General features: G+C 43.4%; 1 protein-coding gene across 10 annotated transcripts in view; it reads left to right on the forward strand.

Moving 5' to 3' along the window:
• JADE1 (jade family PHD finger 1) overlaps positions 1-25,461 on the forward strand; it is a 506,990-nt gene that overhangs the window by 441,409 nt on the left and 40,120 nt on the right. For 4 of the 10 annotated variants that reach the window (XM_057310064.1, XM_048212307.2, XM_048212310.2 and 1 more), the window contains one exon: positions 23,210-23,287. In XM_057310064.1, coding sequence (XP_057166047.1) covers positions 23,210-23,287 — 78 coding nt within the window. Of the gene's footprint in view, positions 1-6,264; positions 6,455-6,554; positions 6,970-6,995; positions 7,970-8,299; positions 8,423-8,451; positions 8,559-23,209; positions 23,288-25,461 lie in introns of those variants that run through there. The other 6 variants (XM_026499330.4, XM_048212311.2, XM_026499329.4 and 3 more) reach the window with 6 other exon arrangements.

Genomic DNA, 25,461 nt, shown 5'->3' on the forward strand with positions numbered 1-25,461 from the left:
TCAGTGGATGTCTGTTAAATAAATGAAAGAATCCACTCAGTTCTCTAAGCCTGAGACGTGGGAGTCATCCTTTACTTCAATTTCTCCTTCACCTCTGACATCCAATCCACCAGGTCATGTCCAAAACTAAGTAAGTCTTATGGCAGAAAAAAAAAGTGGGAATTATCAAACAGTTTTAACACAGGAACGTATGTTTGCTCTGCCTCCTTTTCTTGGCTTCATTAACCCTGGAACGAAACCAGTGGAAGGGCACCTCCCTCTCAGCTTCCTCTCCCTATCTACACCCGGCTCTCTCAGTCTTCAAGAAAAGGGAGCCCGTTTTTCATTTGCTAATGATTTGGGCTCAGGTTATAATGGGCCATTGAGGTATATTGTGGAAGAAAAGAGGAAAATAGAGCTTTTCGGAGGAGGGATAAGGACCTCGTGGGGTGGCGACAGACAAGTGAGGGAGGAGGGGCCTGGGATGGGAGCCAAGCTTGCGTGAGAAGGGAGGCTGAGAAAAACCCTGCCAGGGGCACAAGTCCTCCCAACCACATTGGGGGAAACTGGCACTTTGATCGCTCGGGTCCCTGAGGCTTGAGCTACTGCTCTATGTACAGGTTCAGGGCTTGGACCCCTCTGCACTGGGGCTTTAACCTGTTCATTGCCCAGCAGGACCTTCATTTGGTTCCCCTGGAAGATGCTCCTCTCCCAGAACAACTGCATCTATCCAGTGTGTGCCTCTTGAGAGGTCCCAGGGAGCTCATAAGGTCTAGAGACATCCCCTTGGCAACTAATTAGTTGGGTTGAAGAGTTCCTACAGCCCTTCCCCGAATGGGTGCTGAACTGGTGAGCTGGAGACCTCCGAAGAGCGGGGACAGTGTTAACCATGCCTCCATCATGGGCTGGTTTGTCTGCTTGTCTCACTTCCGGGATCAGTAACTGTAGTCCAAGCCACCTTCATCTCTTACCTGGTAACTGCAGAACCCTCCTTACTAGCCTCCCTACCTCCTATCTCCCACCCCATCCATTCTGCACACCGAAGTCAGAGGTTTTGTTAGAAAGAGAAGGAGGAAGGAAGGAAGGAAGGAAGGAAGGGAGGGAGGGAGGGAGGGAGGGAGGAAGGAAGGAAGGAAGGAAGGGGAAAGAAGCAGCACAATACTTCACAATACTTGACCCCCTCCTCCTCCCTATCTGGCTAACAGCTATACTCCTTCACGTTACAGCTTTAGTGTCACTTATTCTGAGAAGTCTTCTCTGACCACCCCCTTCCCAGTACACACACACAAGATTAGCTGTCTAGGTATATATTTTCCCCAAACCCTGCAGTTTTAGTGTAATTACTTGTTTATATTTTTAACTAACTTGTGGGCAGAAAATAGGCCTACTTGTGTGTTTACTTGTCACCTTCTCTCCAATATCCCTCTGCTTTGAGTATGTTGGGTAGGAGTCAGATCTACACCAGTGGTTCTCAAACTGAGCATGGATCAGAATTACCCCGAGGGTTTATTAAAACACAGGTTACTGGATCCCCCTTCCTGATTCAGTAGGTCTGGCCTGGGGCTGGAAATACTGCATCTCTGACAAGTATCAGGTACAGCTGCTGGCTGGCTAGTTGGAGATCACATTTTGAGTTACCACTGTTCTGCACCTAGTAAGAAGAGAGGCTGGAGAAGTGGATTGGAGTGACTTTTCAGATAAAAAGAAAGTTTGAGTGAGAAGTGTACATTCTGGACATTTCAGAAGTAGTGGCTAAAATGGGAGATATTTGAATTTAATATTAAAGATGGCAGAACTTTCCAATAGTTGACAAGATCCAGGGAGTATCTATGAGAATGCATGGTTGAAGTGGCCTATAGATGAAGGTATGATATGGAGGCAAAGACTTGAAATTAAAAATAAATAAATAAATAAAAATAAAAAAAAATTTTTTACTTGAAAATGTACAATATTAAAATGAAAAAAAGGGTGTAAGTGAAAAGAAAGATTGTAAAATGGAATGTGTGACATCATTCCAATTTTATTAAAAATACCTAGAAAAAATACTGAAAATACTTTGCAGTGTTTATAATAGTTATCCCTGTGGGTGAGTTATATTACCTTCGTAAATTTTCAAAATTCTCTCCATTATCATATTTTCCTTTCATAATTAGAGGAAAGCTTTTCTTATTTTGAACCTCTTCAGTCTTAGACATTTCCATCTGGTTGGATTAAGTTATATCCCCTCTCATCCCTCTCTTGGTCTGAGTTCTCATTGACATCTTAATTTGTGCTAAAAGTATGAACATCAACAAAATTGAAACAACCAAAATAAACAAGCAAGATGAAAGGAAAAGAAAGAACATTAAGAAAAAAATAATGTAGTTGTTACTGACACCCACAAGAAAGTATCTCAGGCATTGGCCTTCTAATTATTGCATATATTTGAAGGTTGTAACCACCTACCTGGAGGGGTGACCAGGTCGTTTGGGACGGTGACCTGATTGACTGGTCAGACAGGGAACTCTGGTCCTAATCTCTTACCCATCACCTCCAGCTTCTTCTCATAGAATTCAGGCATGTGCTGAATATGGTTCCCAACTTTACTGTTCTTTTTCAGAATTATACCTCCTTATCTTTCTTTGAACTCGAGCCCCTCCCATCCAAGTAATACCATTTTTAAAAGTTAACAAAATTTATTTTCTATAATTTAGTATTAAAATTATTATTTTTAAAGATGTTGTTTATCTGACAGGGAGGGAGAGAGAAGGAGAGGACAAGCAGGGGGAGCAGCAGAGGGAGAAGGAGAAGCAAGCTCCCTGCTGAGCAGGGAGCCCTATGAGGGGCTCCATCCCAGGACCTTGGGATCATGACCTGAGCTGAGGGCAGATGCTTAACCGACTGAGCCACCCAGGTGCCCCTAAAATTGTTTTCTTAAAGACAATTTGACAACCTAAACCCTCTTTATAACAAGGTTTATTTGGGGCATAAATTCAAAGTTCCAAACAAGTAAAGTTTAATAAACTTTTAGAACACAACCCATTTTATCCAGGATAGCCCTTGTGCAATAAAAAATTCTCTCTGTGTGTCATAATGTATACAAACCGGCAGTGGTATTTGCCAGTAAGAATTTTTTGCTCATTTTCTAAAGGACTGAGATAAATAGGACTTTCAACATGTGCATTTACTTCATTTTAATTACGAACAATTCTGTGGCTGCCTAGCTGGCTCACTTGGTGGAACATGCCACTCTTGATCTCAGGGTTGTGAGTTCAAGCCCCATGTTGGGTGTGGAGCCTACTTAAGAAACAAAACAAAAGAAAAAAACAACTATTAATTATGAATAATTCTGAATCTCTTATCAAGACCATATAATTCTTTACCTACAGAGAAGTACATACGAGTGAAATGACTTCATGGGTTTAATCATGTATGTTTTCAAAATCAGGAATATGAATATAAAGGTCCAAATATTTATTTCATAAAAATCCATTATTATGGAAGAAAATAATTGAACAGCGTATGACTACAGCAGAACATAAGGGATTTATAGAATTATAACTCATCACAAACACGGATCAGATCAGACCAGATGAGGTCAGGAAAGACTAGAATCTTGATATTTCAACCACACTGATGACTTCGTGGCTCTTTTCTTAAATGTCCTTTCATCTCTGGTAATAAAGTGTGAATTAACAGAACTGTTTTAAAGACTTGAAGATGGTGATCCTGAGTGATTCGGCAAGGTAAGACAATAAGTGACAGAATGGAACAGAAAGTAGTTTTTCTATTTGCCATCTTAGTACTTCTTATTCTAGATTATATTACCTCTGCAGCCGCAAGGCAAACCATGTCACATTGCCTTTCCTATTTTAAAAATAGGTTGTATAAAAGTTTCCTTTGTGGTCTGATGGCAAAAGGCATACCTTATTTTTTAAATGCCAACTGTTGGGGCTCTTGGGTGGCTCAGTCGGTTAAGCATCTGCCTTCGGCTCAGGTCATGATCCCAGGGTCCTGGGATCAAGCCCCCATGTCAGGCTTCCTGCTTGGTGGGGAGCCTGCTTCTCCTCTGCCTCTGCCTGCGACTTCCCCTGCTTGTGCGCACACGCTCGCGCGCGCGCTCTCTCTCTCTGTCAAATAAATAAATGGAATCTTAAAAAAAAAAAGTCAACTGCTGATCATCAATGACAAAATGTTTTTACATGTTCCTTATGGATTCAAGTGTCCCTCATTTCTTCAAATAATCATCACTTTCTAAGTTAGGTAAGACAATCAGAAATCACTGAATTAAAGAAGTTAAAGAAGAAGAGGCATCAGATATCATCTTGTCTATCATCTCATTGGGGAAACTAAGGCCAAAAGAGACTTGTCAGAGTCACAATGTGAGCTGGTGGGAGTCTCCTGACTTCTAGTCCAGGGTTATTTATAACACATGACACTGCCTCAGTGCATCAGTATTTTGAAGTCACGGCATAATTGAGAGAATATTCTTGAGACCATCAGTCCTGATCAATCTGTCAGCTAGACGAGTCTGTGTGCCATTTTACCTCTTTGTTTTTCTCATCAACTTATTCAGTACACTTTCATTTTGTTGCCTGATGTTTTGGGAGTTGTATAGTCAGAAAAAACAAGTAAAACATTAAGCGGTAAATGTAATTTGAATTTTTTTTAGGGAGAATATGTGCAGTAAGGCTGGCTGGAATTTAGAAAAGTTGCAGTTTTCCAGAGACCAAGAAAGAGATATGGAGGAATGGCTCAGGGAATTGATAACCTCCAACTGCCAGGGCCTCTGCTGGGCACTTTTGTGGAGCTCTCTCATTCCTCTTAACAACCCTTCAGGTTAGAAGCTGTTAACATCATTTTATTACTCATGAAGAAATTGAGGGTCCAAGAAGTTCTATAATTTACCCCCATAGTCATACAAGTTGGTCAACTGGTAGAGCTAGGTCCAATGTGGTCCGTCTGGCCATGAAGCCTGTGTACTCTTACTTCTACAGGAGAGTATGTGTAAGGTGAACCAAGGAAGGTAACAACAACTGCAGTGTGACCTAGTAATAGTAATAATGACAGTATAGTGCTTTATGTGTGTGATCTCTAAACATGATTGAGCATATTGAATAGGACTGACGGGGTGTCTCTGTACTCTTCTTCAGTGAAACAGGAGAGGAAGATAGAGATATATACTTGAGATTTCCTTTGGCTTGTTTTCTGAAAAAGTATTGAAAGGCTTAGTTTTGTTTTGCAACATTTATCAGATTATTACTTTTTTTTTTTTATTATGTCCTTGATGTAGGTGGATAGGTTGGTGTGTGATAGTGTGAAGTCAAACCTGGTATCTTCAGAAGAACTCTTCCAGCAGATAAGCATGCTTTGGGTTCAATAGTGATCACTGTTCACATTTACATGTGAATGGGAGTTTTTATCTGCACCAAGGTCTTTTTCCTTTTGAAGCTAAATGTCATATACACGCTCATTTCCTTTATGTTAATCTCCACATGAAAAAGCAAATTTGTATTCTGTGGAAAATTGGCAACCAGTTATTTTTACACATAAATACCCCCCAAATAAATATCTGCTCTCGAATTTTATATAAGTCTGCAACTCCAGTTTTAAGCTTTAGTCTCCGTTCTCTTATTTGGAAGGCAATGTCCAGTTCTGTAATCCTGTAAAATAGAAAGGTGGTGTCCATTTAGAAATAAACACTGTCTTCTAATGAATTAATCCTCCGTTGCAATTATCAGTTCGATATAAACTTGGGTAAAGATGCAGTCCTTCTCAAAATTGGATTCTCTGTATTTAAAAATGTCATTCTAATTCTCAACTCCCTAGAACTGTTACTACAAAAGAACTATTTATTTTGCCATTCAGCCTAAAAATAAAACCTTTCACCCAGATTACACACTTTAATAGTCTCATTTGTATCTAAATAATTTTAAACTAATTTGAAAGAATCCATTTCTAGGTGCACTGAGATTAGACAAGAGTTGGAACTGGGGCAGTTTGAAGAGGGTAATCTAAAAGCCCACCTCGCTGCTTGGAGACTCCTCAAGAATTTCTAGACCCACAAGGGAGGTGAGGGAAGATGTTTTAAAAGCTGAACAGTGCCGCTCTTTGCCAGCTCCTGCGGACGAAGGCCCATCCGGCTGCGGCGAGGACCGCGAAGAGTTAATGAGGGACGGAGCCCCCCGCGCCGCGGACTCCCGGCGCGCTCCCTCCGCCCTCGTGTCCCCACCCTCTCGTTTTGGCAAGGGATTAAAGTGCTCCCCCCTGTGGCAGCAGTGACCCAGAAATGAGTTTGATTCACATAGCCCTTCCTCCATAACAAGCCAAACGCCCGTCCGAGAGTGCCTCCCTGCGCGAGTGCCGAGTGTGTGCGCGCCGGCGAGAGCAGGGGCCCGCCCGGCTCCCCGCCCGCCCGCCAGCCGCGGCCCGAACTCATGCAGCGCGGAGCGAGCGGCGTGGAGCCCAGCGCCTCCGCCAAACCCTTCCGCAGCAGGTACGCGCGCGGGCCGCGGGGGGCGCGCGGGGTGGGCGCGCCGCGCGTGTGTCCGCGCGTGTCCGCGTGTGGGTCCGTGTGCGCGTCCCGGTACCGCGGCGGCGGCGGCGGCGGCAGTGGCGGCGGCGGCGGCTGCAGGACGAGCCGAGAGGCTCAGCCATATTTGATGGTTTTGTTGCTTTGCTCGGGAGTTCTCGGGAGTAATTTAATGCCGAAGGTCGCTGCCTAGTGGAAATAATATAGTACGTCATTAATATGGCGCCAAAAGATTGGGTTCTCGATATGTAGCGAGGAGGGAGGGCAGGCAGCCGCCGAGCGCAGCGTTACTATCCCACCAGTAACTTGGGCATTGCTGGGGCGGGGGCCAGAGGAGGAGGAGGAGATGATTTTTGGATCCTGAGAATTGATCTGTGTTGGATCAGTAAGTTTTATTATGATTATTTTTCAATTTTGGGGGGGCTGAAGACTTAAAGCTTTTTCTTCTTTCGGATTTGCGAAGAACATGCGGTTTTCAGGTGAATCATCATTTAAACGCGTTTAGGAGCAGAAGCCCAGTTTAGTTGGCTTTAGTTGATACAATTTTTTAAAAAGCCAAAGCGCATTAGGCTGCATGAAAGTGGAAAGCATAGTAGCAACTTGGTAGACAGATGGCAATGGCAGAACGCAGGTCCGCGTACATATATGAATCCAGAGTGTGTGTGACCGTGGTGGCGGGGGGACGACGACTATATTCGTCCAAACATAGGTGTGTGTGTGTCTGTGTGTGTAGGTCCATCTCTGTAGGGTGGCCGCAGCAGCCTTGGCTCTTGTCACCGCGTCACCACATGTCCAAAATATTCTTTGCATCAATTCAAGGGCAGTGAGCGGGGGGTGTAGGGACAGCTTGGCAATTAGATTCTTCCAAATTGGGTTTCCAATAATCAGACCTTTTACTTAAAGCGAGACTCTGTAAAGTGTAAAACCCTTCATCGGTGAAATTAGGAAGGAGTTGCATTGGTAGAGCAAAGTACCGATTAACCATGAACTTAAAACGGATTGCAAATTGCAACCTTTGGCACCATCTGCAAATTGTGGGGGTGGGGTTGCTTGGGCTTCGCTGCCTTAAATGAACGTGCAGTGTGTACCCCGGGACTGCAAGTTGCAAAGCCCTTCAGTGCACGTGTCTGGTGCCTGTGAGTGTGTTTGTGAGTTGGGGGCTGTTGTTTGGTAGCCAGCAGGCTTTCCGGGTTGTTGGCGCTGGCTTGCAAATGCAGGAGAAGGATGGAATGTGGAATGTTGACCAGGGAACCGAATCCTGTCGGAACGGTCCCATTTGCTGGAGAAATTCGATCCCTTCCACCTCCTTCCCGCTCCCCCCGCCCGCCTGCGGGCAGGAGGCGGGGCCGAGGACGCGGCTGCTGCTCAAAGTGGCGGAGCGCGGCGGCGGGAGGCAGGTGCACGGCACCCGCCAGTGGGGGTGCCTCAACTTCCGCGGGCGTTTAAATAGCAGGCTCTCTCCCCTCCCACCGGTAATAGGTGACCTGGCGGCCGAGGGCGGCGGGGGCAAGGGGACGGGGGAGACCAGGGAGCGAGCCTCCGCGGCACGTGGGCAGGTGCTGGGTGGCCCCGGGGCCAACTTTTGTAGCCCGCCTCTGGCGTTGGAGGAGAGGCGGCTCCATGTGGAAATGGGGGCGGGCGGCGGCCAAGGCGCTGCTTTCTCGGCCGCGGCCGGAGCGTCACCTAACGGTCCCAGAGGCGCTGCCGCGGGGCCCGGGTGGGGGGCTTCGGGGGCGGGGACGCCCGGCCCGCCGCGCCCGCGCCGCGGGAGCCCCGCACAAAGCCTGCGGCGCGGGGGCGTCCGCCGCGCCCCCGCCTAGGGAACGGCCCGAAGCCAGTCGCCGTCCCCGCGCCGATTCCGGCGGGCGGCCGCAGGCGTTTGTTTGTTGGTTCCGCGCCGCCTTCCTCGCCGGATGGCTTCCTGTGACAGAGGTGATACACAGTTTCCAGAACTGTCTGGGGGCGGGAGCGGGAGCGGGAGCCGAGCCCGCTCGGGGCTGCTCGCCGTCGCCGCCGCCTCTCCCATCTCACAGCCGTTTCTAGCCGGCGCGCCCGCCCCAGCTCAAAGGTGCCGCCCGGGAGGGACTCGGGGAGGGGAACGGCGCGGCCGTTTCCAGCGGCGCAAGTGGCTTCTGGACGCGAGGGAGCGTTTGATTTGCAACTGGGGCCGAGCGGATTGGTGCAGCTGGCGGCGGCGGGGCGGGAGGAGCGGCGGCGGCGGCGGCGGCGGGGGGTGGCCACTTTCAAATGGAGAGGGCGGCGGCGGGGACGCAGTTGCGGAGGGAGCGGGGCTTGGTTGCGCCACGAGAAGGTGTCATCATTGCACCGGGGCTAATTCCGGCGGAGGTGCCGGGAGTTACTTTCCCCTCCTTCCGCGCTGTTGTTTCTGTCGCCTCGGGAAGAGGAGGAGGAGGAGAGGGAGGAGAGGCAGGCAGGGAGGGAGGGGGCGGCGCCGCGCGAAGCCGCGGCCCTGCGCACACCCTGGCGGGAGGCGGGAGCCGTGCGAAGCGTTCTCTGGTGCGGGGCGGTGGCCCGGCTCCTCGCCACCCCGGGATTTCCCCCTCTCCTGCTTTCTCCCCCACAGCCCACCCCGCACTCCTCCCTCCCTCACAGGTTCCGCGACCCAGGATTCTGCACCCCGCCTCTCGCCCCGCTTCTCCCCCACTCCAACCCCTCCCCCTACCCACCCGGCCCCGGGCTTCCCGACCCTGGGCTCCCCCTCCCGGGCGCGCGGGGGCGGCTGCAGCCCGGCGCCCGGTGAATGCAGCGAGCAAACAAAAAAGCGGGCGATTTAAACGTGCCTTCGAAACCCGTTAGGAATGCGTCGTCACCCGGAGACCGTTTAAAAGCTGCTGTGGCTGGCTTTCTAGTAACGAGGAGACCGGCGCCCCACCTCGCCTCGGCGGGGGCGAGGGTCTGTCGTCCGCGGTGTAGTCCGTCCAAGAGGGAATTTAAATATTCTTTTCGTGAAATGATAGCTGCAGTTGAATGACACGACAGCCACATTTTTAGGGAAGTGGGAGAGAATCTGAGGTTTCCATTAATGGGGAATGCTTAGGGGCTTATTTCCCAAAGGTTTTTATTAGGTGAACTATTTTTCCGTTTCAGGAAACCCACTGTGAAAGCCTTGCTCTTTAGTTATTTGTAGCTCAAGGCTATTTCAAAGCTGGTGAGCTAGTCCCTGAAAGCTGGTTTAATAGTGGTCCACCAATGGTTAGAGATTACTACAGTAAGTTTCATTTTGATCAGATCATAGCTGACCAAGATTTAATCACTTCTAGGTAGAGAAGGAAGAGTTCAATATAACCATACTTAAACAGATTTAACACATTAGATATAATTGTAGTAGAATGGGCAGCACAAGTTGAGAGAGGATGTTTTGGAGGTGACACTAAATAACAAAGATCTGCAACCCAGAATTTTATTGCTCTTTTATTCCAAATACTTCAGTCTCATTTAATGTCACTTTTAAGTCAGATGACTTCCTGATTTGTATTTTGCTTTTCTTCCTTAAGTTTGTGTATTTTATATTTGTATCTGAATTGGCATTTTCGATGTCTACAACAAATAAAATTTACAGCTAAGTGTTCTGTTTCCCCGTATCTCCCTTCATTTTTATACTATCCGGACATAAAGGGAGTTGCCTGATAGGCTGTAGAATTTGATTCCATCTTAAGCTCGGAGGCTGCTTTTTAGTAAGAAAAGTTGGATGGGCTGCTACAGAAATGTTAACTATGACAAAGCTAGGTATATGTTCATTTAAAAGGAAATAAAAGTCCATCTTATTAGTTCCTCCTTTGTCCCTTGACAGATTTTAGCCTATAATGAGCATTATTCTTATATTAGTTACTAAGGTTGAAAGAATAGCTGTAACCAGAAAACTGTGAAAAATGGTAAGTGTGCTTGAGAGTGAGATGAAAGGAAAAAACTCTTAGGATTTTAAGAAAATGTTATATTTTAAAGGAACTGTTGCTTAGCTCAGAGGCTTGGGGGAAAATGATTAGCTAAAACTTGGAGAACTTCGAATAAAAGCAGATCTCCATGTAAATCGCTTATACTAGGCACTTAATAAATACTGAGTTTTGACTTTAAGGAGCCCTTAGTGACTTAAAGTATTATTACAGAGGTGGTGTTACATGTACATTGTTGGAAATTAGAAAATACAGAGAAGCAAATATAACAACGCATTCCTTCTATCCAGAGATCACCACTGTATCACTTTATAAAGTGTCTATGTGTATGTGTATAGGTTTTAATCAAAATGAGATCATACTATATATACAGTTCTATAAAGATTTTTTTTCCCCTCTCCCCTGTCAGCCAGCTTGGTAAATTTTCATCTCATCTATTACTGGGATATATTCAGATTTCCTCTGCTGGCCCTAAAATATAACAGAGCAGCTTTGTCTAAATTAATACTGTCCAGCTGAAGATCATTTATTGCATCTGGTTATTATTTTTCCCATAAGTAGATTTTAATCCGTAGTTAGTTTATGACGGAACCTCTGACATTGTGGAATCAAGCCTTTGGAATTAATCATGACTGGATTTTGAAAAAGTTGGAAATGAAAATAGCATTTTATTGTAATTCGGGTTTAGATTTGGAAATTATTTGCTTGAAAAATACTTTAAAGAAATCTGCCTGATGTATTTATCAGTAGGCTTGTTGGGAAAAGAATTATCAACTGTTTGTTTCAGTACTGAGGTGGTTGGGACAGCAAACATCAAAATCTCAAACTGATCCTGTCCTGTATCTAGGATTTGTCAGGAGTAAGAGAGGCATATGAATCTCAGTTTGCTTACTTCCTGTTAGTGAAGCTCTTCCCTTCTTTAGTATTGTGCGACACCCATTGTGCCATTACAGTTAACAGTCTGTCAGAATATGCATTGTAAACCCAGTTTTCCCACAAGGTAGTAAAACAGACATCTTGGCCAGTACATTTTGCTTTTTATTTGGGTTGGCATCAAAAAGTTTGGCTCAGTTGTTCTGTTATACCAGTGTTAAACTTCTTTCCTCCCCTCCCTGTAAGTTAAAACATTGGTATCACATTCAACAATACGTTTTAATTTTTTTTAAATTTTTCAATAAAGAGTGGCTTTGCTTGGAGTTGTTAGTTTCTTAGTATCAGAAGCCTGGTAGGAACCTTAATTGGAAAAGTGTTTTAATTCCTGAGACAAGAAGTTATTTCCTTGAAAGTTTTACTTCTCAGTCTGTTTTCTCTGTTTTCAAGATCTTGTAGCAGCTTATGTGATTCATTATTTAAAATTTGGACAGTTAATATGTTACTTATAGTATACGATATTTCAGAAAGTTTGAGACTTACTTGAGAGTTTATTGTCATTTGCCTGGCGTACTTAATATAAAAGTATTGGTCTGTGATTATGAGTGGTGTATGTTTTGGTGTTTTTGCTTGGTGGACTGTGATGCATTCCTTATGCAAGGGTGGACTTAGAGGGCCTTTACCTTTGAGTGGAAGTGGCATCTTGTCTGCAATTTTAGCTTAGGGTCAAGTGTCCTGAGTCTAGACAAAATCTAGTCTAAGAGGATATTGCTCCTGACTCTAGCCAGGTTATTGTGGCCTTATCTGGCTTAGGTCTTGAATGATTACTAAGGATGTCTTTCCTCACCTGAAAGCAAAATATTGCCAGACATGGAATGGGAAGCTTAGTTGTTGGGGGAATTTCCATTCTGTATTAACTCTAGACCAGTGGTAGATGATGTGCACTTAACAAATGTTCAGGATCAAACTTTTGATTACTCTAAACAAGTCCAGTATTTACTTTTTGCTTTTGGTTCTCCAGGTAGAGTCAAAACATAATTAGGTGATTGAGGACAGTTGAAGTAAGTTCATTTTTAAAACCCTGGGTTCTTTTGGGCTTGTTTGTTGAAGGAATTAAACCACAATATTCTCTTGTTTTAAAAGCACTCACAATTGGCAGTAGTGTATATGTATATGTAGTATTGATTAATGTCTGCACAGGAGATTTTATTAAATCTCCTGACAGCTTCTAAGACGGTTTCTTTCTTTCTTTTTTTTTTTAAGACTTTATTTGTCAGAGAGAGAGAGCGCGCGCATTGTGCGTGTACAAGCAGGGGGAGCAGCAGGCAGAGGGAGAAGCAGGCTCCCCGCTGGGCAAGGAGCACAATGCGGGGCTTGATCCCAGGACGCTGGGATCATGACCAGAGCTGAAGGCAGATGCTTAACCAACTGAGCCACCCAGGCATCCCCCTAAGACCGTTTCTTAGCACTGATTTTAAATGACGATTTCAGTGGTAAGAGTCCAAACGGAAGAATAAAATGAGTGTGTTTTTTTCTTTACTCCTTACTCCAGAATAAGGAGCAAGAATTGGCAACGGTAACAAGTTGCTGGAGTTCGAGCTGAGTTGCATGGTTTGCTTTTGTTTAACACAGGTATACTAAACATGATTTAAGATTTTTTCTTGATTACTCATGGTCATCTTTACAAGCATCAGTTATTTCAGTGTTGAAATATAGTGATGCATTTAAGATGTGGAGGCTGAGTACTGGTGGCTTGTAACTTTTTTAAAGTTAAGGACCCTTGAGATCTGAGATCTGTAGAATCTTTCCCCAGAAAAATTGACTTGCACTGAAATTTGTGTGCCATTTCAGGGATTTGGGGGATACTTTTAAATGTGTTGTTGGATTCCAGTTTAGTGTTTAAATTCTGGTGATTTCTTTTTATGATTTCTCTCTGATACTTCTCTATCACCGTTAACCATGTATTGTTAAAATGCCTGTCTAGAACAGTCTTTTTTTTTCTTTTTTCTTATTGGTTATTGGCTTAAAAGTTAAGCTTGTTAGAAGTTTTTATAATTTAGTGTACACTGGCTCCAAGTAGGTGTCTCAGGGGTTTGAGAAAAATTCACACGTTTCCACACATGGCTTTTATTTAATTTGCTTAGAGCATCCCTGTCCCTCTTCTCCCCTTTTGAGTTTAACCTGTTCTAGTTAAAAACTTCTTAAGGAATGTGTGTCTGATCCTTAACTTTGTAAGATTTAAGGCACTTGTTTGCCCAGGACCTGGTCATTAATTCACATTTCACTATACATACATAATGCTGGTTTATAAACATACTACCAGTATGTTGATTTGTAGCAGAGATGAGTACATTCTTTGCAGAGAGCCAGATAGTATATATTTTAAGCTTTGTGGGTCTGATGGTCTCATAAAACTGTTTAACTCTGCTATTGTAAACGTGAAAGCGGTCACCGGACAAAAGGTAAATGAATGAACATAGTGAGATTCACCATTACCTGGTCACCAGATTATTCCTGCTGGGGCTAAGTTACCTTTCTGGTAGGAACCTGAAATAAGCTGAAATCAGAAGTTGGTTTGATAAATAGGGAGGGAGTTTGCTCGTCTGAGGGCTGTGGTTCTTAATTCTTTGGTTCTTAGATCCCTTTTGAGGATAGAATTTATACCATGAGCCCTTGTGTACCTGGGAAAGCACACTTAGGTAGTCACACCCTCCAGGGGGCCATACCAAGAAGCCCCGGGTAGGGGACTATGCATTATAGACTGGAGTTCCCCACAGAGGGAAATAACCTCTCTCCAAGCAGAATGTGTGTGTCCTACCAAAACCAGAAGCTAATGCCTACTGCTGAGACCCCCTGTGATTAGTGTTCAGGAAACTACCAGCACACTCTTCTTGGAGCTCTACCTTTTGTATGCTCCACCAGGCAGAATGGCATTTACAACTGTCTTCATAGCAGCTTGCCAGGAAACCATGTTTCAGTTTCTAAGTTAACAGACTGTTTTTCATTGATTATATTTTAGTTGTCTGCTCCCTGATAATATATAGTACGCCGCCTTCATCTAGATAGCATCTCTCTAAATCACAGTAGGTGTCTAGGAGGGGAGAAGCCCATGGTCTGGGCACCTGGGAGGAGTTGGCTGGCACTGAATGCCTACTCACCTCGGGAACTGGTCTTTTGTTTGGAGACTGGCTTTGTTCTAGATTGGTGGGTCTTTGCTCATGCTGCTTAACTTCTCCTGAATTCAACGTATTCCTCTTTAAAATTAGGAAAAGTGGATTAAGTTATCTCTAAAATGTTTTCTAGCACTGCAGCCATTATTTTATGGGTTTCCTTTGGGAAGATTTCCTGTAGACCCAGTCCTTGGAGTGAGACTCTTTTAGCCTTAAACTCAGAATACTTTTCCAGACCTCGTTGCTGGGTTTTGAGACCATCTTTATGTGTCCGTGACCGTAATAACAAGACTTGTACAATTGTGATAATGTTTGTTTTCATACGGAACTCAGCTGTAAATGCGGTTTTTGTTAAGTGTGCTGTCTAGGTCTTCTAATATACAACATTGGGAGCCTTTTTTTTTTCTTTTCTTTTTAACAGTACTTTAAAAGATTTTTGGTGACTTAACATTGTTAGTGGTAACTGATAGTTTCTGACAACCGGCTATAATCAAGGAACAAAGTTCCTCCAAACAGCTGCATTTCAGTCTGTGCACAGTGTGATTGTCATTAGCTGGTTGAGTCTGGTTTCTGCAGAAGCTGCTTTGTATATCCTGTATAAGAGCATCTGGTTTAAGCATTTAAAAATCTTTTAAAATTACCCTGTAGACACTTTGCATTTATTGACTTAGTCTTCCGTGGGCAGAATAAGGGTTTGTGGACTCCTTACCTCTGTTCATGCAGAAATATCTCCTGTTAACATTTGGTTTTTCTAAAGTGTTACCCTTCAGTGGACGTTTAGACTTTGACCTGATTGTGTGTGTTTGTATGTTATACAAAGTAGAATTCGGTTCAGAGACAGGCTGGTACACAACTTTGATTTCAGTAAGTATTTTAGGGAAAAAAAAAACTTTTAGTTTTCTCTGGTAAATTGTCAAAAAAAAGTGTGAAGAGGGGTAGGACATATGGGGCAAATAGGCTTTATCTCATAAATTCTGACTTGAGTGGTAGCACTGTGTTAAGAAGGATTCTGAAGTCATGTCTGGGCTTGTGGAAAAGAATGACCTAATTTATTAACCATGCCTGCCATGGGTGGAGGAAATGGCCTATTTGGTAGCCGTCTCTGGAATGTAGCCTTTTTAATTTTTATTTATTTTCCAAAATAGTACTACTCTTGCAATGGTTAGGAAGTGGAATGTTTATTCTTTAAAGGTAGTTTAAACCCTAGTTTTCCTGTCTAGGTTAGTTTTTCCTGTTCTCATTGCATATATTTTTAGTGACCTGCTACTGGTAATGGCTGTTCTTATGTATTTTGAAAACTTTTGCTTTTGAGTAAATAATGAGTGGGTGATAATAGCGTTTTATGGTATTATCCTGTTACCTTTTCTGCTTTTTTCTTTTCTGTACTATTCCATCAAACATTCTTTAGAAGGCAGGCATAAGCCTCTTGTACCTCATCTTAAGAAGGGGTGCAGTATAGTTCATTGCTGGCTGCTGATTTTGGACTGATGCTTCACATGGGACTCAGAAGTTGTGCTCCCAGGATCTAGTATATATATGGTGAGTGAGGAGCAGCGAAGAAAAGTGTTGGATATGTAGGACAGTATAATGGTTAAGCAATTAAAGTCTTATAAAAGGTGAGACAGAGAAGTAAAAGTTCTCATCTCGTTCTATCTGAATACTTCGGTCACATTTCTGAGAAATAAACGGCATTATTAATATCCTTTATATTCTTCCAGAAAATTTCCATGAATATGCAAGCAATTGGTGTATGTATATATTCTCTTCCTTTGTCCTTTTTATATGTAAATGGACCTATATTTCAGGGTTTTTTCCCCCCTTGCAGTTTGCTTGTGTTTCTGAATATGTCTTTGGCGTCTCCATATCTGAGCATACAGATCTAACAGAAGAGACTTCTGAGTAGATGGAAGTAGGGATAGAAGCTCAAGACTGGAGGCCCAGGTGACCCGACTGCCTTTATTGTTTGGGTGCGAATTCCTTTATTCCCACGTCAAGGGAAGTTAAATAAATTCTAAATACAAATGATTGCAATGTTTTGTCATAGCTGCTCTTCAGTTGCTGAGTCAGTGATTACAGATACCTGTGAGGGGTTTGAGTGTTTTTAGAGCTCATAAGCAGGGACTGGATTATTTATAAATTGGCAAATGGGAGCTGCTTGTGATTCATTTAGAACCATTCAAATTTATGTTTTCATTGACTTTTAAAGGCCGAGTTTACAAATAATTTATGAAGAATTTACAGTGAACTAATGCATTATAGCACTTGAGCTTTATTAGTAATGTTTGTACAAATAAATAATCTGGTCAGTTACGGTCTTTTTTGGGAGAGGTGGTTATTTACTGCTGAAATTTCCACTGAGTATTTTCAAGTGTGACATTTTCACAAAGGCTCTATAGTAGCTTGGGCAGCATTTTTTAAACAGATTTTGATGTATGACATTATAAAGGACATTTTTAAAAGTTCTGATTTTGGGGGGTTTGAAATATTTGGACAAGGTTAAAGCTTTAACACTTAAGATCTAAGCCGTTTGTCAGTTACATCAAATATGTGACTTTTTTTTTTTTTTTTTACCAGATATAACCCTTTGCTTAAAGTGAGGAAGCTGGATTTGAGTTATAGTCACAGTAGTATTTTTAGACTCTCAGTGAGCATATGAATTAGATAATGTTGCCAATGTGAAAAATTCTGAGCAATTAATGTTGTCTTTAAAAACAGGTAAGAAATCAGCTGGATTTCTTTCACATTCATTTGAGGAACAGAAAATTACTATGAAGTACAGATCATTATTATATTTGGATACTTTGTTACAGTGGGTATTGTGTATGCCATGGAAGATAAGAAGGTGATATTTTAAGAAAATGTAAGTTTTTTTCTATGGGGGGTATTCAATAACTTAGGAATCAACGTATCTGTTACATGTTTAAAAATAATATCCAAACTGTATGAACTTAGCAAACAGAAAGGAAGTAGCTCATTATAAAATGCTTTTTATTAAAGATGAGTTAGTGTCTGAAAATATTCTCCTTTATATACCTTTTTATATTACACATTTTCTAAATATATTTTTAAATATAGTAAATTTAGGTATTAGATTAACTTTGACAGAAAATGGAAGGACACCAGTAAATTTGAAGATAATGTGACAGGGGGCTCCTCGTGGGCGTAGTTGGTTGAGAGTCTAACTCTTGGTTTCCACTCAGGTCGTGGTCTCAGGGTCTTGAGATCAACCCTGTGGCAGACTCTGTGCTCAGTGGGGAGTCTGCTTGAGATTCTCCTTCCCTCTCCCTCTGCCCCTCTTGCTTGTGCTATTCTCTCTCTCTCAAATAAATAAATCTTTAAAAATAATACAACAGAAGTAGGGGCGCCTGGGTGGCTCAGTCGTTAAGCGTCTGCCTTCGGCTCAGGGCGTGATCCCAGCGTTCTGGGATCGAGCCCCACATCAGGCTCCTCCGCTATGAGCCTGCTTCTTCCTCTCCCACTCCCCCTGCTTGTGTTCCCTCTCTCGCTGGCTCTCTCTCGCTGGCTGCCTCTATCTCTGTCAAATAAATAAATAAAATCTAAAAAAAAAATAATATAACAGAAGTAACTCCAGTTAGAGGTCAATTAAATATTAAAGTGAAAGCATCTCAAAATTCTATAAAGCCGAGTGAGCATAAGATACACTTTGTGTATGAGAACTCAGTCATTCATCCAGTAGTTTATTTTAATACATAGCATTGCATTAGGTGATAACATAGAGAAGTAGCGGTGTTTAATTGAGTGCCTTCTAGAACTTCTTGAGAGTGAAATAAGAGTGAAACAATGGATAAAATAGATACTTTGAGGAAGAAACCAGACTTTCTACATGAGCCATAAGATAATTAAAATCACTAGGGTGTAATCTTTTTATAACTGTAGAGTTTATGGCCTGATAAATGGTCCCTGCTATGCCACAGAGAGTAATTCTAGTAACTGGATAGTTTGTTTTCCTCAGATCTTTCCCAGGAATAGCATTGAATAAACATCCTCAAATTCTTAATCATGTTGCTCTTTTGTAAAACCCGTTCGCTCCTTATCCCTGAGGTCATTTCTCATTCTTTCTTCCTCAGAATCACATACCAGTCATGCCTCCCTGGGACCACACCCAGCTCACTGAACTGGTTCACTCTTTGGTAAATTCCTGGGCCACCTTGGGGATGGATTCCTTCAGCTCATGGCTGCTCTTAACTTTGGGCATGCTGATGTTTTTTCCCCCAATTTCAGTCTTGAGGAAAGCTACATTTTAAGGTTTTGAGGTACCTTGCTATCTCATTTATGTATCCTGTGCCCCACCATAATCTATGAATGGTAATCCTGTAACCTTGATAGCAGTTCTCACAGTGAAGCTCCCTGTCTACTTATTTGCTTACTGTATATTCCCTTGGGCCATTCTATATCTTGTTCACCATATTTCAGGTATCCAACTCAGTACAAATTTAATCGAATTAATATATTAGTTAATCCACTAGTTTTAACCTGTGTGAAGAGAAGATTGAGGGAAAGGGATTTGCATGTAATGTCCACAAGGATGGTCATATAAATAGTGCCTGCGCTTCCCGAGGAGGCGGTACCCTGAGCAGTCACCACACGTGCCTGGTTGTCTTGGCACGCCCCTCCCTGCAGCGGAGGTGCCAAAGAATTGTCACTTGACGTCTCCATCTGGGGTCTCTTTGGCCAATGACCCCTCTTACATGGACTTTCCGGGCAATGTTCTTATTATAATCAGGCTTCCTGGGTAGTCTTCCTCTCTTTGGACAAAGTCCAAATGCCTAATAATTAGTATTTTTATCTGCCTACCTGTTCTGCTTCTCGTGGCAAATGGACACTCCAGGCTCCTGTAAATCGCATCACTTTAAGTCAGTTTTGATGAAACCAGGCAGAATGTCTGGGTGAGGACAACCCAGAGCACTCTGGGTGTGTCTTATTAGAGCTTGTCCTAGAGGCTATTTTGCTCAGGACCCTCTCCATGATGTCTTATTTTCATATTTAATTAAAGAGGATCTCTGTTCTGAAGAACTCTATAAATTTCTAGAGACACACATCTGTGGAACATTTAAGTGATGATACAAAGCAAGAATTGATTATTAAAGAAAATAAAAGGGTGAAAAAGTTCTAAATGAAGAGAGATGGAATGAGTAGTACAGAATGTAAGTGCTTTTAATTGGAATGGGGGACCGTGCTTAGTGGCTTTGTGTGAAGCCCTGAGAAGAGGTGGGATTGGGGGTAGGGAGAAAAGGGCAAAGAAGCCACCATTAGCAGAGGCTGAGAACGGAAAGAGGCCTGGCCCAGCAGAGGCAAGCCTCGCTGAGGGGGCGAGGTGTCAGAAGACGTCTGAGTTTCTGGCTGCACCCATTTTGTAAGTGTACAACAGAGGGAGAGATTTGTATAGGGAATGACTTGATGTGGTCTATTAGAGAGGATTAATTTCTTGTAATCAGAAGGGGTAAGAAATTATAGGCACAGAGAATGGAAGGGAGGTGCTTAAAGCTATCCAGATACAGGTGTTTGAAGACAAATCTGTGAGGCAATGTTAGGGGAACTTGAAAGAGTCCTACATTATGAATCAGTAAGGGTTGGCAATTGGGTCAAAGGTAAAAAGGGATGTATATTAGTAAAAAAATGAGCAAATAGATTCTGGGTGTGAAGATGCTGTACAGAATATGGTAGGTTACATGTATGTTGTCAGATATTACAGTGCTTCGCCTAAAATGTCATGCTTCCACTTCAGCTACCTCCCCTTTATTTTTTAGGACTCTGCTCAGGGAATTTTTCCCTGACCCCATCACTCTCTGTTCCTACAGAGCCTTGTGCCTACCACTGTCAAGCACTAACCATTTCTGAATTTCTGTTTACTTGCCTCGCTCCTCAACCAGACCAGGAGTTCCACGAGGTCAGGAATAGTTTTTCTCCAGCGCCCTCTAGTAGATTCGGTATTCACGTGTTCGTGGGATGCATTATACGCTATTACATCTTCTTGTGCTTTCTCTGGAGTGTTGTGAGTTTTAATTAATTGTTACTTACTCCACTGTTGTCTAGATAATAAGCAGCCATGCCCTAAAAGAGTCAGCGAAGATAATGATGAAGAGGGCCCTCTGTTTTCTTTCCCACACTGGCTTTTATTGGACAGATGCTTGAAGCATACAACCACTGTATTGTGTATCTTAAAGATACTAACATGTACTTTGATTTCTTGATATAGCAAGTAACCCCAGGTGAGACAAATCAGCCTGATGTCAAGGTTTAAGTATATTAGAGCAACAGAGGAGGAACTCCCGCTGTGCCCTAACCCCCATTATCACCCCCCATTATTAGATTCCCTGGAGAAGTACAATATAGCATTCTCAACCTTCATTTCTCAACATCTTTCAGGGTGGATGAAAATGGAATTCGTTAGGAAATGGAATTTATTCTTTTTTTACCTGCATAATTTTCCTTGAGAGAGTGTTTATGTGCGTTTAGGAGCGTCATTCTATTTTGGCCAATGCTTGCATTTTTCATTTAGTGACTGTTGAACTGGGTGTTTTCTCTGGCAGTTGTGTTTGAAGGCTAGGAGGAAGATTTTTGAGTGAAAAAGATGCTAAGTTCTTCAGGCTAAATTTAAGTTGTCCTAAGCAATGGAGAAGCGATCAGCACTGGTTTTCTTGTTTCTAGCTTGGGGAGTGTTTCCTGGGCTTCCTTAGCCTCTTTCTCCTCCTCAGTTCTCACACCCGTTCCTGAGGTGGGAGCTTCATCCCTCTTGTGTCACATCACACCCTTACTTTTAAGGAATTTCTCTTAGGTAGTCCTCCCTTCTTTCCTTCCTTCCTTCCTTCCTTCCTTCCTTCCTTCCCTCCCTCCCTCCCTCCCTCCCTCCTTTTTTAAAGCTCTTTGGTGTAATAGGCGTTGGGGAGCTGAAGCTGTTGTTAGGAATGGGTGGTCTTTTGCTTTTCCCTCTCGTCCTTGTGCCTCCTGTGGGAAGGGAAGCAGGGCTGCCCTCCCTGGAAGGTTGGAGGAGTGTTTAGCTATCAGTAGTTGGTGTTTTTGGTATGTGGTGACCAGGCAGGGCAGACGGTCCTTCCAAGTAGGGAGTTGGCCACAGGTGTTTGTTGGCGTGGAAGCTTCTGACTGGAATGGGCCTGCCCCAGTCCAAGTTATAGATTGCTGGGTGTTAGTTATGGGTGAATGGGGCTCTGCAGAAAAGGGGTGGGTGGGTTCTAGGACTGTGACCCTGCCCCACAGTATGAAACCCTAGCCCACAAGATAGCCCATGACCCAGATCACAACTCATGTCTGGGCTGCAACTTGGTCAATCCTTTTATTAATGGTTTTGAAGAATCTCAGTTGGTGAACAGAAACCCACAAACCTTAACTGGTGTCTCAGAAAGAAAATATAAAGTTTTGGAATTGTAGATTAGGGCCTGAACATTTGAGTCAATCATACAGGTCTCTTTTGCAGGTGGGAACAGACTGCACTGTATGATGGGTTTTCTGCTTTTTTTGGTCTGCTCTTCAATAGGTCCACTTAGAGTGGAGCTTTGGGTTTCTGATTTCTGTCTTGTTGTAACACGGTGGTTCTCCACATTTTGATCCACACCATTCCTGTGCTCCAGGCTGTGAGAAACACACCACATTCTAATGCTCTGATTCCCATTTGAGGGGGAGTTTGGGATGTACTTTTCTTGAGGGGCTGAATGGGTACTTCTGACTTGAAAAGCCTTCCTCTCTCATCGGGAATCATTGCCCTGCAGTAAGATCAAGTTCCTAAAAATGTCAGGGTGATCAGTAATTTCAGTTTGGAAAAGCTTTTTGGATTTCTTTAGAGAGCTGCCTGTGTGAATATGACCAGGGAATCCATCTTTATTAGTTCATTAAGTGGCATTTAATCTCTGTCCAGTGTCCTCTTTCCTAAGTAGAGTCTTTCTCTTACCTGGTGATTCTGGAGGCCTATTATCACCTGGATGGAGTCAGAAAGGTGTGCCAGGTGTCTGGCTAGGGGGTAGGTTGAACCAGGTTATAAGGAGTTGGGTGAAGCTCAGTGAAATTGGATTTGGAATTCAAAGCTCTCACATACAGTGTGACCTTGGGCAAGGTGCTGCTTAAACTTTTTTTGGCTTCAGTTTCCTCAAGAGTAAAGGTGAGGGGGCTGGATCAGATACTATGTCTTGTCCCTTCCTGTTGGAGCTGTGAATGCCAAGGGGTTGGAGATGGCTGGAGGAGATACTTGCTTTCCTAATACCCCATTTATTTTGTTCCTAGAACTAGAACTCTAGGTTATTTGGCTTTTAGGATTATTTTAGCAATATTTGCCTGAGAAGCATAATCATGCCCAGTGCAGTGTCAGTATTCACACATCCAGGCGCAGCCTCATCCCCATCCCCCATACACACCCGCGTAAACTATGAATCTGTCTGTGGTGAGGAAGCGCTGTGCTCATTGCCGTGGGTTTTTTCTGCAGTGCTTGCCACCAGTCCGCTAAAAAGACTCCTGGAATTGTTGTAGTGATAATGTCACTGGAACAAGAGAGAAACCTGGCACCTTTGGGAGACCCATTGATACGAAACTTCCCCACCCCCCCCTCCTTTTTGAAATCTGTTCTGTTAATGATTGCACCTAATTATGTATCTTTGGTCTTTTTACTGTTGACAATTCAAATGCTCCTTAAAGCCGATTGTTTGCTTTTGTATGCTGTAAATCCTGGGCTGCCATCTGAAGCACAACTTGATGATTGTGTATTATCATCTTGGGTTAAGTGCTGTCTCATTGCTTTGCAGGCTGCCTGCTGTTTCCCGGGGAGATCATGAAACGAGGTCGCCTTCCCAGCAGCAGTGAGGATTCTGACGACAATGGCAGTAAGTCCTGCTTTGTTGTTCTTGGAGCCTACCCGGGTTTGGGTCAGTGTAAAAACATGATTTTTTAATGTGATGTTTTAAATAGCTGAGGCCCTTCGCATATCAGGCAGGTCAGAAGGCCAAGGCCTGGAGAATCACATCTGAGAGTGGTACTACAGGTCTGTAACCAAGTCTTTCTGGTAAGGTTGACTGCAGGCGGGCATTCCTCAGGCTTCCGGTTTGTTATCCAAGGACGAATAATCCAGTTCCAAGAGTCACTGGTGTGTCTGTTTTTCCTAAACATCATTTATGGCCCTTAGACTTGCTATTTATGAAGAGGGAACTTAATCGAAGCCAGTTAATTATCAACTAGTCCAACCTGATACAGAGGAAGATTGAAGACTGCCTAGTGTGATGTGAGAATATTAAGTATAGGTTTTTAGTAAGTTGAGAGGCCATGCTCTTCACTTGATTTTTAACGTCACTGTATTTAATATGACTACTTCCTTCATCCTTGCTCTCTGGCATCCTCATATTTTCACAGTGCAGTTGAGAACCAGAAGTTAGTTGGCTTCCAGGCAGTCAAAATAAATGTCATACAGCTTCTGTGTATTGAGAAGTTAACATACTACTCGAAGAGCTCCTCTCAGATAACAAGGAAATTTTGTACCTAGCACCGTGCCTGAGCTCCAGCCTGTTAGCTTATGTTTTAGGTTACAGATTAAACTTGAGAAACCTGCTTGCTCTGCTGCATGATAGGAAGGGTATTAGGTCTGCTTTCAAGGAACTCTGTCTTAGACATAATATGAAATCCAGCTCTGACAGAAAGTCATTAGGGGGTAATAGAGATGTCTTTTCGAAGCTTGGTGGAAACGCGTTTTGTAGGCACAAATTCAGGGGACAGGAGGGCCAGGGAAACGCAGGATTGAAATTTGGGCAGGTCCTGGAGGATGAAATAGTTTTTAGGCAAACAGGATTGTTTTTAGTTTTCTAGTCTTGAAGTCTTCAGCAGAGTAAAAGCTGTAAATTAGACAGCAGGGCTTGCTGCTAAAGGTGGCCACACTGACAGCCATGAGAAACACAGGGAGGAGGACCAGAAACATGAAAACCAGAAGAACTCAAACATGGCATTCTGTTGGGGAGCTTTGGGGACAGGCATGGGGCAGTGGGATGTGGATTGGGTGGCTATAGGAAGAGTGTTGGGTGTTCGGGGTACATGGAATGGTAGGCTGTGACAAGATTGCAAAGGGGTGGGCTTGAGGAGCTAAGGGATTGGGACTTGGGGGACAGACAGTGGGAGCTGCTGATGTTTGGCACAGGGAAACAGTTAACTGGATGAGGGAAGGAGAGACACGGAGGACTGGGGGCTCCAGAGAGCAGGGCTTTCCTTTTATTTCCGGGAAAGGTGTTGAGGGTCTGTGCCCAGGCACAGGCAGTTAAAACCACTTGGGAGAGCCGTTGAGGGAGCCTTCTGAACTTCTTAGTGCTTGTCTGTATGCAGCCCTCACTACCTGTTTTTTTCCTCTGATATTTACTTAGGCTTTTTTACTCCTTGAGGCAAAAACATGCTGAGATATTTCTTTTCTGCCCCCTGTGGTGCCTATCAGAGTGTCCTCAGGAGCCCTAAGTACTCAATAAATGCTTGCTGTTTGCTCGAGTACACAATTTTGTCCTGCGGCAATTTTAAAAAAGTCTTGCTTTTTTAGGTTCAGAATTAATCAGAAGAAGGTTTCATGAATTACTTTCACATACTAATAATGCTTAATACAAGGCTTAGAGTCCTGTTTTAATATATTTTTTGGCATTGGGCAACAGGTTTGTGCTCACTCTGTGTGCTCTTGTTGCTGCTTCATTTCTTCCCTGAGAGAGCTGGTTTAGAAAAGGTTTGCATGGATGCACCTGGCTGGCGCGGTCCGTGGAGCGTGTGAGTTCGAGCCCCACACTGGGTATAGAGATGACTTAAAATCTTTAAAGAAAAGAAAAGAAAAGAAAAGAAAAGAAAGAAAAGGTTCTCCTGGAACGTTCTCTCACACTTAGAGCCTTCCCCTTTCTGGTCTAGAGTTGCCCAATAGGATGGAAATGTTCTAATCTGCTGTAATTGAGGAGCTCTGGTGGGTTTTAAGATTTTGTTTAATTTTAATTAATTAAAATGCACATTAAAAGAAGTTGCAGTGGCTAGTGATGACCATGTTGAA

This window comes from Ursus arctos, unplaced genomic scaffold (assembly GCF_023065955.2).
Source record: "Ursus arctos isolate Adak ecotype North America unplaced genomic scaffold, UrsArc2.0 scaffold_11, whole genome shotgun sequence".
Classification (NCBI taxonomy): Eukaryota; Metazoa; Chordata; class Mammalia; order Carnivora; family Ursidae; genus Ursus; species Ursus arctos.